Source organism: Mytilus trossulus, chromosome 2 (assembly GCF_036588685.1).
Source record: "Mytilus trossulus isolate FHL-02 chromosome 2, PNRI_Mtr1.1.1.hap1, whole genome shotgun sequence".
NCBI classification, from domain to species: Eukaryota; Metazoa; Mollusca; class Bivalvia; order Mytilida; family Mytilidae; genus Mytilus; species Mytilus trossulus.
In genome coordinates, this window is record NC_086374.1 from 80,028,770 (window position 1) to 80,042,448 (window position 13,679).

General features: G+C 31.2%; 1 protein-coding gene and 1 long non-coding RNA gene across 4 annotated transcripts in view; one reads left to right on the forward strand and one right to left on the reverse strand.

The window, feature by feature from the left end:
• Window positions 1-1,118: 1,118 nt before the first annotated feature.
• LOC134708087 (uncharacterized) lies at window positions 1,119-11,242 on the reverse strand. The gene is made up of 4 exons (XR_010105803.1): window positions 11,024-11,242; window positions 3,568-3,706; window positions 2,218-2,267; window positions 1,119-1,218 (listed from the first exon to the last, which is right to left on the reverse strand). It is a non-coding gene; the product is annotated as an uncharacterized LOC134708087 (long non-coding RNA).
• Window positions 11,243-11,296: 54 nt separating this feature from the next.
• Window positions 11,297-13,679, forward strand: part of LOC134708088 (protein unc-80-like) — a 66,000-nt gene continuing 63,617 nt past the window's right edge. For all 3 annotated transcript variants that reach the window (XM_063568386.1, XM_063568387.1, XM_063568388.1), the window contains exons 1-2: window positions 11,297-11,490; window positions 13,283-13,331. In XM_063568386.1, the coding sequence (XP_063424456.1) occupies window positions 11,408-11,490; window positions 13,283-13,331 (132 nt within the window). In that variant the 5' untranslated portion in view covers window positions 11,297-11,407. The remainder of the gene's footprint in view (window positions 11,491-13,282; window positions 13,332-13,679) is intronic.

Consider the following 13,679-nt stretch of genomic DNA (forward strand, 5'->3'; position numbering starts at 1 on the left):
AGGAATATAACCGTTGTTGTTTATTCATTTGATGTATTTCATCATTTGATTTTGCCATTTGATTGCTTTCCTTTTTGAATTTTCTTCGGAGTTCAGTATTTATTTATTTCACCTCCTATGCATTATGTTTGATGTGTTTGAGCTTTTGATTTTGCCTTTGATCAGGGACGTTCCATTTCTGCTTTTCCTAGGAGCTCTGTAATTTTTTATTTTACTTCATACAAATCAAGCATATTCTTTTTGCTCTGCATGTTCTTTTTTTGTGTCATGGAAGAATACCCATATCATGTGTTATTCTAATACATGAAGAAAATCTTGAAGTAATCTTTCAATTAAACATTGTTTCACACATGCTTAGGACTTAAAAACTTGAAATGTGGTATGATTATCAAGAAGATAACTAACCAATGGAGACTTTCAACAATGGCAAAACACATACCATATTGTATAATGTAGTTCAAAAGGAGAAAACCAACCATGTCATTAGTGTAGACAACACATACAGAAAGTGAGTAGGTTAAAATCAATCCAGTTTAGTCTGATGTATAATCATTCTGTAATTGCCAAAAGTGCATTTGATATAAAACATGTATAAGGCAATTTCCTATAAAAATTTTATTTCCAAGGGACATTACTCATGGTGAAATAGTGGATTTGAAATGAATTTCAATCTAACCCTAATACTTGCTAAGATAAACCTTCAATATAAATTTCGTAGCAATCCTATGAAAGATGTAGATTTGAAAAGGCTTTCCATGCAATTTTTCCTATAATTTATATTTCCAAGGGGAATAGCTCCTTCAATAATAATTGTTTGGCACTGAATATGACTCCCCTATAAAAGGAATACTAAACACTAACTTTCCTAGGAGCTACATTACGTTTAAGGGTTATCAAGTATAAAGGTATATTAAAACTGCTTCTGAATTTACTAGTTGTTACAGATACACATGTTAGAAAAAGGTTAAAAAAGATATGCATTTGTCACTTTACTAAGAGTATCCCATGTTACCAAAGAACCCCAAGCATGAGAAGGAGAATTGACATAAAGTATTTTTAAAAGAACATAATATAACAGGATTTTTTGTACATAACTCTTTAATACTAATTGAATATAACACAAATCTAAGTGCAGTACAAATAATCTCCTCTGTTCTGTAAACATTCTTGCCTCTAATTCTTTCTTAATTGTGTGGCAGGCACTAAATCTTGTTTAACCTAAAACATAACAATATGGTTCAGTTGGATAAATAATTATTCAAAACAATACAAAATTTAAAAGCCCTAAAAAGTTGTTATTTGTTTTCCATCTTAGGACAAATAGGAGTGTTTTATCCTTGCAATGGCAGAATCCCAAGACAATATCAAAATGTAAAACTTATAGAAATAAAATTCATTTGTGATACCAATCATTTAAATGAAAAGTTCAAATCATTTTTTTCTTGGGTAATTACTTTTCTTTGCTTTACAACTGTGATGATTAAAATATAATGTGTGGTGATAGACAACAATAGAGTGGTGAGAGACAAACATAGTGTGGTGATAGACAAACGTAGTGTGGTGATAGACAAAGATAGTGTGGTGATAGACAAACAGTGTGGTGATAGACAAACATAGTGTGGTGATAGACAAACATAGTGTGGTGATAGACAAACATAGTGTGGTGATAGACAATAGTGTGGTGATAAACAATAGTGTGGTGATAGACAAACATAATGTGGTGATAGATGTACACAGTGTGTTGATTGATTATGTGTGGCGGTAGATATATTATATGTGGTCATAATTATGTAATGTGTGGCAGTTGATACATAATATGTGGTGGTATATACATTATGTGTGTGCCAGCAGATGTATACTGTAGACAATGCTACAAGTGCAATAACACTGAAACAATATATTTATAAGGTTTACACATTTTGAATGTCACAATCATTGACCCACAGTTAGTATATCATATTTGCTACTTTTATTGAAAAGATACCTGACATGATATTTACATAAAATATTGCATGCCATGTTGGAGCGGTTATACTTTAAAAAACATTTCTTTTAAAATATTTCATTTCAACCAGGATTGTTTAATTGCTTATTAACTCTTTACATACATATGTATAATACTTTGCTACCTAACTCTTTACATACATATGTATAATACTTTGCTAATTAACTCTTAACATACATATGTATAATACTTTAAATTTCAATGAAGATTACCTTTTCCTTTTCTCCTATTTTCTATCTATCAAAAATCTTTTTTCACTTTTCTGAAGAAAAAAAATAATAACAATGATAGGTGTCACATTGAGTCATTTTAAGTTTAAAATCTAAATTAACATAAACAGATTTCTGTACAGAAACATGGATTATTATCGTACTCATATCCATTTTCAAGTTGGAATAAATAGGCATTTGAGAGATATACCCAGTGGTGTGAAAGACATAATGTATAAATTGAGGTGAAAATATTAACAGTGAACTGATAGATATTCTGAGTGAGGTGATACATATGAAATGAGCAATTGATTTACAAAGTGAGGTTATTGGTATTTCCAGTAAGGTGATATGGTATATTGTGTGGAGATATACATAGAGAATTTTGGGTAAATATAGAGAAAATGGAGATATATATAGAGAGTATGTGGTGATTGATATATGTAGTGATGTGATAGATAAATAAAGTAAGGTGATAGGTGTTTATAATGTGGTCATAAACATAGAAACTGTGGGGATAGATATGGAAAGTATGGGAATATATATAGAGAGTGTGTGGTGATTGATATATAAAGTGAGGTGATTGAAAAATAAAGTAAGGTGATAGTTGTTTATTGTGTGGAGATATATACAGAGAGACTTTTGAGGCAGATAAAGAGAGTTGGGGATATATATATAGAGTATGGTGATTGATACATAAAGTGAGGTGATTGATAAATAAAGTAAGGTGATAGTTGTTTATTGTGTGGAAATATATACAGAGAGACTTTTGAGGCAGATATAGAGAGTTGGGGATATATATATAGAATGTGGTGATTGATACATAAAGTGAGGTGATTGATAAATAATGTAAGGTAATCTAAGGTGTTTATTATGTGGAGATATACTGAGAGACTTTTGGGGTAGATATAGAGAGTATGGGGATATACATAGAGAGTGTGGTGATTGATATATAAAGTGAGGTGATTGATAAATAAAGTAAAGGGGAAGCTTTTGTATTATCCTGATATATACATAGAGACTATTATGATATATACATAATGACTGTTGGCATCTGAATGGAGAGTGTAGTGATAGATAATCATAGTATGGGGATAGCTATTGAGACTGTAGTGATAGATAATCATAGTATGGGTATAGCTATTGAGACTGTAGTGATAGATAATCATAGTATGGGGGTAGATATTGAGACTGTAGTGATAGATGGTCATAGTATTGGGGTACCTATTGAGACTGTTGGGATATATATGGAGAGTGTGGTGATGAATGCAGCGACTGTAGCAATGGAGGAATATATAAACCACCACACTGTATATATCTTTTTTTGAGTATAATTTTATAAAAATACTTTACCATCACTATTGCTGAGTGCTGCTTGGTTGTTAATTATTCAACTATTCTTGTTATTTCATTTAAAATTAGATGTACCCATTTCCTTTCTTCCTTTTTCACTAATGACCTCTAAATCCCTGCAAAATGTTGTTTGGTATTTCTGTAAGAAGAACACAAATATAAATAATCAATTTGATAATTGCTACATGATAAGTATGCAAGCTTATACAAACATATCTCAGTGGACATTGCATATCTGCATATCTCCTTCCACTGTAAATTATACAATGACCAGTACATTTCTCTGACTTATAGGAGATACAACAAGTTATAGTATACAGTCTTGTGAAAAAAAGATAAAGAATGATGATAGATATAATCATTGTGTTACTATAAATATGATATGATGGTGATATATAGATATAGATAGGTGATAAGTGTGGACTGGGGTTATGTGTATATACAGTGAGGTAAAGGATCCACTGAATAGTATAAAGACATATTACAGTGTGATGATATATAAACCAAAGGATGATATATATATATATATACATACTGTGTGGTGACATATATATATCAATGGTGTTGTGATTGATTGATTTAAGCAGTGTATTTAGTTAAAAGATACATATGTGGAGGGGATACATATATAAAATATGGTGAAAAATTATCAACAGTGAGGTAAAAAAAATATTTTCAGGGATGTCATATATATATAAAATGAGGAAATAGATATATAAATTAAGGTGAAAGATATATTAAGTGAGGTGATAGATATATAAGGTGTGGTAATGTGTATAAGGTGTGGTGATGTATATATAATGTGTGGTGACAGATATAAAAAGTGAGGTGAAAATGTATATAAAGTGTGGAGACAGATATATAAAGTGGGGTGACATATATATATAAAGTATGGTGACATATATATAAGGTTTGGTGATATAAAAAGTGTGCTGATAGATAAATAAAGTGTGGTGACAGATAAATAAGGTGTGGTGATAGATACATAAAGTCTGGTGACAGATATATAAGGTGTGGTGACAGATATATAAAGTGTAGTGACAGATAAATAAAGTGTGGTGATAGATATATAAAGTCTGGTGACAGATATATAAGGTGTGATCACAGATATATAAAGTGTGGTGACAGATATATAAAGTGTGGTGACAGATATTCTAAATGTAGGGATAGATATTTAAAGTCTGGTGACAGATATATAAAGTGTAGTGATAGATATATAAAGTGAGGTGATAGATATATATATAGTAACGTGATGGATATATAATGTCTGGTGATGGATATATAAGGTGTGGTGACAGATATATATAGAATGGTGATAGATATAAAAAGTATGGTGACAGATATTTAAGGTGTGGTGATAGATATAAAAAGTATGGTGACAGTTATAAAAGGTGTGGTGACAGATATATAAAGTATGGTGACAGATATATAAAGTCTGATGATGAATATGTTAAGTGTGGTGACAGATATATATAGTGAGGTGATTGATATATAAAGTCTGGTGACAGATATATACAGTAAGGTGATGGATATATAAAGTCTGGTGACAGATATATATAGTGAGGTGATTGATATATAAAGTGTGGTGATGGACATATAAAGTGTGGTGATGGACATGTTAAGTGTGGTGACAGATATATTAAGTCTGGTGACAGACATATAAAGTGTGGAGATGGATATATATAGTGAGGTTATTGATATATAAAGTGTGGTGATGGATATGTTAAGTGTATTGACAAAAATATAAAGTCTGGTGACAGATATATAAAGTATGGTGGCAGATATATATAGTGAGGTGATGGATATATAAAGTATGGTGACAGATATATAGTGAGGTGATGGATAAATAAAGTGTGGGATAGATTTATAGTCTTGTGACAGATATATAAAGAGTAGTGATAGATATATAAAGTGAGGTGATAGATATATATATAGTGAGGTGATGGATATATAAAGTGTGGTGATGGATATGTGAAGTGTAATGACAGATTTTTAAAGTATAGTGACAGATATATAAAGTATGGTGACAGATATATAAAGTGAGGTGAGAGATATATATATAGTAACGTGATGGATATATAATGTCTGGTGATGGATAAATAAGGTGTGGTGATAGATATATATAGAATGGTGATAGATATAAAAAGTCTGGTGACAGATATATAAGGTGTGGTGATAGATATAAAAAGTATGGTGACAGTTATATAAGGTGTGGTGACAGATATATAAAGTATGGTGACAGATATATAAAGTCTGATGATGAATATGTTAAGTGTGGTGACAGATATATATAGTGAGGTAATTGATATATAAAGTCTGGTGACAGATATATATAGTAAGTTGATGGATATATAAAGTCTGGTGACAGATATATATAGTGAGGTGATTGATATATAAAGTGTGATGATGGACATGTTAAGTGTGGTGACAGATATATTAAGTCAGGTGACAGACATATAAAGTGTGGTGATGGACATGTTTAATGTGGTGTCAGATATATTAAGTCTGGTGACAGACATATAAAGTGTGGAGATGGATATATATAGTGAGGTTATTGATATATAAAGTGTGGTGATGGATATGTTAAGTGTATTGACAAAAATATAAAGTCTGGTGACAGATATATAAAGTATGGTGGCAGATATATATAGTGAGGTGATGGATATATAAAGTATGGTGACAGATATATAGTGAGGTGATGGATATATAAAGTGTGGGATAGATTTATAGTCTTGTGACAGATATATAAAGAGTAGTGATAGATATATAAAGTGAGGTGATAGATATATATAGTGAGGTGATGGATATATAAAGTGTGGTGATGGATATGTGAAGTGTAATGACAGATTTTTAAAGTATAGTGACAGATATATAAAGTATGGTGACAGATATATATAGTGAGGTGATGGATATATAAAGTGTGGTGACATATATATAAAGTATGGTGACAGATATATATAGTGAGATGATTGATTTATAAAGTGATCAGGTTATAGATATATATAGTGAGGTGATTGATATATAAAGTGTGGTGATGGATTTGTTAATTGTATTGACAGAAATATTAAGTCTGGTGAAAGATATGTTAAGTATGGTGACAGATATATAAAGTATAGTGACAGATATATAAAGTATGGTGACAGATATATAAAGTATGGTGACAGATATATATAGTGAGGTGATGGATATATAAAGTGTTATGACAGATATATAAAGTATAGTGACAGATATATAAAGTATGGTGACAGATATATAAAGTGAGGTGATAGATATATATAGTGAGGTGATCGATATATAAAGTGTGGTGATGGACATGTAAAGTGTAGTGACAGATATATAAAGACTAGTGACAGACATATAAAGTGTGGTGATTGATATATATAGTGATTTTCCCTCTGGTTTATATGATCCGTTCATCCTATATTGACTCTTAAAATTCAAGAGTTATCAAAAAATGAGGGTACTTTTTCTAAAAATGAGGGTACTGTTGAAATGGCCTTCCAAATACCGTTTTGAAACATAACATCACTGAAGAGACATTTATTGTCGAAAACCGGATCTGGTGTACTAAGGAAATATTGACACCATATGTATGTGGCACAACATCTTGGCCACAAGTTAACAATTTTTTTTTCTGTTTAGTATTATATTTATATTAAGATCCATTTTGTTACATCATGTGATCAATTTTATTTGGCAATCGCCAATGGCAGTCAGCAGGGTTAAAGAACATCAGTTGTTCGACCTGTTAGTCAAATGCATTTTGTTTAAATATACTTTTTCACTGTTTTGGTCTTTTGGAAAATGTTGTTTGTGCTGTTTTTAGACCCTTCTACAACGAAATTTGTTTGACATGCACACCTATAAAAATTGTGGTTTTTATCCAACGCAATCATAGGTTTGAAGGTAGCTTTCAATTTAGACTCGTTTATATTTTTTGTTTGGGCATGTATCATATTTTCCCTCCGGTTTATATGATCCGTTCATCCTATATTGACTCTTAAAATTCAAGAGTTATTAAAAAAATTAGGGTATTTTTTCTAAAAATGAGGGAACTGTTGAAATGGCCTTCCAAATACAGTTTCGATCCCCAACATCACTGAAGAGACATTTATTGTCGAAATCCGGATCTGGTGTACTAAAGAAATATTGACACCATATGTTTGTAGCACAACATCTTGGCCACAAGTTAACAAAAAAAATTTCTGTTTAGTATTAAATTTATATTAAGATCCATTTTGTTACATCTTGTGATCAATTTAATTTGACAATCGCCAATGGCAGTCAGCAGGGTAAAAGAACATCAGTTGTTCGACCTGTTAGTTAAATGCGTTTTGTTTAAATATACTTTTTCACTTTTTTGGTGTTTTTGTTTGTTGTTTGTGCTGTTTTAAGCCCATTATACAACAAAATTTGTTTGACATACACACATATAAAAATTGCGGTTTGATAATGACAAAAATATAAAGTCTGGTGACAGATGTATAAAGTATGGTGACAGATATATAGTGAGGTGATGAATATATAAGGTGTGGGGATAGATATATAAAGTCTGGTGACAGATATATAAAGTATAGTGATAGATATATAAAGTGAGGTGACAGTTATATATAGTGAGGTGACAGATATATAAAGTGTGGTGACAGATATATAAAGTATGGTGACAGATATATAATGTATGGTGACAGATATATAAAGTATGGTGACAGATATATAAAGTATGGTGACAGATATATAAAGTATGGTGACAGATAAATAAAGTCTGGTGACAGATATATAAAGTATGTTGACAGATATATAAAGTATGGTGAGAGATAAATAAAGTCTGGTGACAGATATATATAGTTTGATGACAGTTATATATAGTGAGGTGACAGATATATAAAGTGTGGTGAAGGATATACATAGTGAGGTGACAGATATATAAATAGATATAGGAAGATGTGGTGTGAGTGCCAATGAGACAGCTCTCCATCCAAATAACAATTTAAAAAGTAAACCATTATAGGTTAAAGTACGGCCTTCAACACGGAGCCTCGGCTCACACCGAACAACAAGCTATAAAGGGCCCCAAAATTACTAGTGTAAAACCATTCAAACGGGAAAACCAACGGTCTAATCTATATAAACAAAACAAGAAAAGAGAAACACATATATATAACATAAACAAACGACAACTACTGTACATCAGATTCCTGACTTAGGACAGGTGCAAACATTTGCAGCGGGATTAAACGTTTTAATGGATCCAAACCTTCTCCCTTTTTCTAAAACAATAGCATAACATCACAACATAGAAAAACACACGATAAAATATCAATTTGCAGACTTAACTCAATAAAAAAACGTATGATTACACAATGAATATATAAAGTATTGTGACAGATATATAAAGTATGGTGACAGATATATAAAGTATAGTGACAGATAAATAAAGTATGGTGACAGATATATAGTGAGGTGATGAATATATAAAGTGTGGGGATAGATATATAGTCTGGTGACAGATATATAAAGAGAAGTGATAGATATATAAAGTGAGGTGATAGATATATATAGTGAGGTGATGGATATATAAAGTGTGCTGATGGATATGTTAAGTGTAATGACAGATATATAAAGTATGGTGACAGATATATAAAGTATGGTGACAGATAAATAAAGTCTGGTGACATATATATAAAGTATGGTGACAGATATATAGTGAGGTGATGAATATATAAAGTGTGGGGATAGATATATAGTCTGGTGACAGATATATAAAGAGTAGTGATAGATATATAAAGTGAGGTGATAGATATATATAGTGAGGTGATGGATATATAAAGTGTGGTGAAGGATATGTTAAGTGTAATGACAGATATATAAAGTATGGTGACAGATATATAAAGTATGGTGACAGATATATATAGTGAGGTGACATATATATTAAGTGTGGTGACATATATATAAAGTATGGTGGCAGATATATATAGTGAGGTGATTGATATATAAATAGATCAGGTGATAGATATATACAGCCAAGTGATTGATATATAAAGTGTGGTGATGGATATGTTAAGTGTATTGACAGAAATACTAAGTCTGGTGACAGATATATAAAGTATGGTGACAGAATATATATACAGCCTTTTACAGAGTGGTGATAAATACAGAATGGTGATAAATATATACAGCGGTTTTAAATATAAACATATGTTGATAGATTTATAGAGTGGTGATAAATATATAGCATGGTGATAGATATATACAGTGTTGTAAAAAGTGGTGATTAATACAGAATGGTGATAAATATATAGCATGGTGATAGAGATATACAGTGTTGTACAAAGTGGTGATTGATACAGAATGGTGATTATTATACAGTGTGTTGATAGATTTTTAGTGTTGATAAATATACAGAGTGATGTTAGATATATTCAGTTTCGAGATTTTAATATATTGGTAATATATAGTGTAGTGATAAATAAAGTGAGGTGATAGATATTTATATTGGTGATATATATAAAAACAGTAGGATGATAGATATATACACTGGTGATAGATGTTTGTAATGGTGATATATATATACAATGGTGATATATGTTTACATTGGTGATAAAAAATAAATATTTTTTTTACTATGAAGATTTTTTTAACTCGTTTTATGGCATTCCCGACCTGATGATTATTTTCATTTAATCTAGGTGTGGTTAGTTTGATCTTAGTTGTTCATTGGTCAATATTTGATTATGACGTCAAATTTTCAGGCTATTATCTGAAATTCCCATTGTGACGACATGAAGACAGAGAAACAGATTTCACCACATAATCTTTTGCAATACGATATTTATCCACTCTAGACAGTGTCAAAATTAATTGATTTTGATATCACCTAAAGGAATGTGTACTTTTTTATAGTCATGCACCAAAAATTACTGTTATAAACGTCATTTGCCAATTTTTTCTAACGGTTATTTGTGATTTCCCGATTTCCCAGGGATTATAAGTATCACCCTCATACATGACCAGGGGTAGGAGGGGTCCTGATCCCTTCAACAAGAAATCCCGAATTTAAATAAATTTAAATTCTGACATCCAGTACTAGTAATTCAAAAAAAGAATTCCTGTATCTCTTAATAGATCCCGAAACCCTGAGCCTAAAAACACCAGATCCTGGAGTCCTGATAAAGGCCCTATCCCCCCTCATACATGCACGATCCATAACAATATTTTTAAGACTTTCTTGACGCCGCAAGAAATCATTTGGTCACCTCCTATGCACACTGACATGATAAATACACATAAAAAGAATTTATTGTTGGACTCTTTTGAACCAAATCACATTTTTTAGTTGGAAAAGGAAAAGAAGGGGGGGGGGGGGGGGGGTTAGCCTCCTTTCCTAGTTTTAAATGTTATTTTGCATTTAAAGTTGATCATGTATGTTTTCATTGCTACAATGCATTATTTTGCAAACCTTTCACATGTTTTTTTTTACGTTTTAGACGTTATGTGTGCTCTGAAGTACTGGGAAGAAAGCCACTTCAACAACTGAGCACGACGTGTATTTTCTTTCGCAGATAAATGTAAATAAAAGCGTACAAATCTATCTCCACATAGGAGATTTTTTTCAAAAAGTGAAAGTAGAAATTACCGGATCCGCCCAGTACCGGTCGCGCATGCGCACAAATACAAGGTTATAGTCCGGGTTACAATATCTATAACCTTGTATATTATATACCTCGCAGCCGATTCAGATCAATAAACAGATAAGAGAGTTCCAGTAATACGCCATTTTTGATGCGAAAGAGAAAATTAAAGATGGAAGGGTGTAAATATTTAATGAAGAAGCAATTATAAAATGCCTAAGCGTAAAAATCTGTCTGGAGATGATGATCAATCGATTCCATTGCCTATCCAGGCTTTTTTCTGGCGTCAAACAAGGTGGGCGTATTAAATGTTAATTTCATTAATCATGTTAATCCACATATTCTTGCATTATTGAAAGTTTGCACTAAAAAAGATATAAACACAACAAAGAGTTCAAAATTGTATTCATTTGACTACTTAGACTAATTATCTATTTGACAACACATAAAAGTTCAGTTTAATATCTACTATCTAGTCCAAATAATTATGACGTCTTGAAAGGCTACGTCGAAGCAAGGCGCCAAAGAAAAAAAATATAATAGCCTTTCAAGACGTCATAATTATTTGGACTATTTAATATCATAAACACTTAAAATTCAAATCTTGTTTCCATTATCCATTAATTTTGCAGGCCTTAATCTTAGGCTACACGACTACTGGAAACCGATTTTATAATAAACTGTCATAATGATCGGGAATGTAACATGAAAGATTATTTCCGGATCTTTATTAAGTGGTGAACTTTAACTGTCTTAATAAATTTGGTATTGTTTTTCTCACTTGTTAGTAACTGCCTTTTTAATTGGATACATCTAATCGCTATTTATTCCATTCCAGATAAGTTCTAAAATTACACAACTTTTTCATCCAGTTGAAGCTATCTGGGACCCTGTTTAAACAATTCACCATGCATGATACTTTTTAATGAGACCTGTTTAAACTACCATAAGTACTTCAAACAAAATAGTTTTTTACTTCAATTTTAATTTCGAAAAAAGTGGATCATACTATATCAAAGTTTCTCGATGATCACTTTCTAAAATTTTTTCTCCCTCGGCTCACTACTGATGACCTCCATTTTTTGGCCGGTGACCCAAACAGGAAGTTGTATAAATGAGTGTTTTTCCTGGAATGGATTAAATAGCGATAAGGTGTATTAAGGGAAAGGGATGAATTAAAAATAAAATCAAAATGGCATTGAAATTTTTGTTCAAACTCGAAATTTTGACATTTCAAACCATAAAATCTCTTTGAGTTATCAATCATGTCAATTGTTTTCACTAATTGCGATAATTTACGGGTTCATTTCACAAAAAATTGATTCCTGATCCAATGACATGAAATTATTAAACATGATAGGGGTACGGGTAGCCTACAAAGACAAATTTGGCTACACATAGGTACATGTACAAAATGTATGCTCAGTTCTACCTATAAACAAATTCATAATATATATTTTATTGCCAATAGGCCCTTTCACTGTTTAACTGGACCCTTTTATGTTCCCTTATCGCTACACTAACAACATGTAAGGCCTAAATCATGTTGTTAGCTTTTGGTCTACATGATTTAATAATTCAGACATGACTTGTGGATCATGTCATATGTGTTTTACACTACAGTGTATATGTATTGTATTAATCATGATGACAGTAAATTAAATTTAACGAGAAATCAACGCATTTATATCCTTACTTACATGTAGTTCTAAAAGAAACATACTGGCTCAGTTTGTCCAGAATATGATAACACGCTCATATGGCATTTATCTCCAATGCCATCATATATACATAGGGTTACAATGTAGTTACTAGAAACTTATTTATTTTAGCTTTCATGGATATTGAGTCATGTGATCATGAGTTATAGACCTTTCAGTAGTGTGAAGTGATACTTATAGCACTGTCCATGCAATGACTTGAAAACATTTGACAATTTTTTTTTTAAATGTTTAAATAACTATGACTAAATGAAGATCCAGTTTGATTTTAAGATTTTAGATTGTATAATTGTTGACTTGTTGACAGCACTGTACCCTATTATATTAACTTGATTAATTTGAATGAACATAAATTTTCTTTTGCAGTCCATTTATAAGACCAAAGAGAGGAAAATTATGTGAAGCAGCTGTAGTTGTAAGTTCAATTACATACTTTTTGCAGGAAAATATATCATATACATGATACATGTACATTTAAATAATTATGTGAACATTTTAGTAGTCTTCGTGGTCTTTATGAAAAAAAAGATTTGGTATGATTGCAAATGAGACAACTTTCCGCAAGAGACCAATTGACACAGAAATTAGCAACTGTAGGTCACCATTAGGTCTTCAACAATGGGCAAAGCCAACACATATGGAGATATAAAAGGCCCAGTTTGTAGTGGATATAGCCATTAGAAAGTTGTGATGTCTAAAAAAAAATTAATACAGTACTGAATAGTAGCACATTTAGTATCATTTTTTTGTGTATACAAAAGGG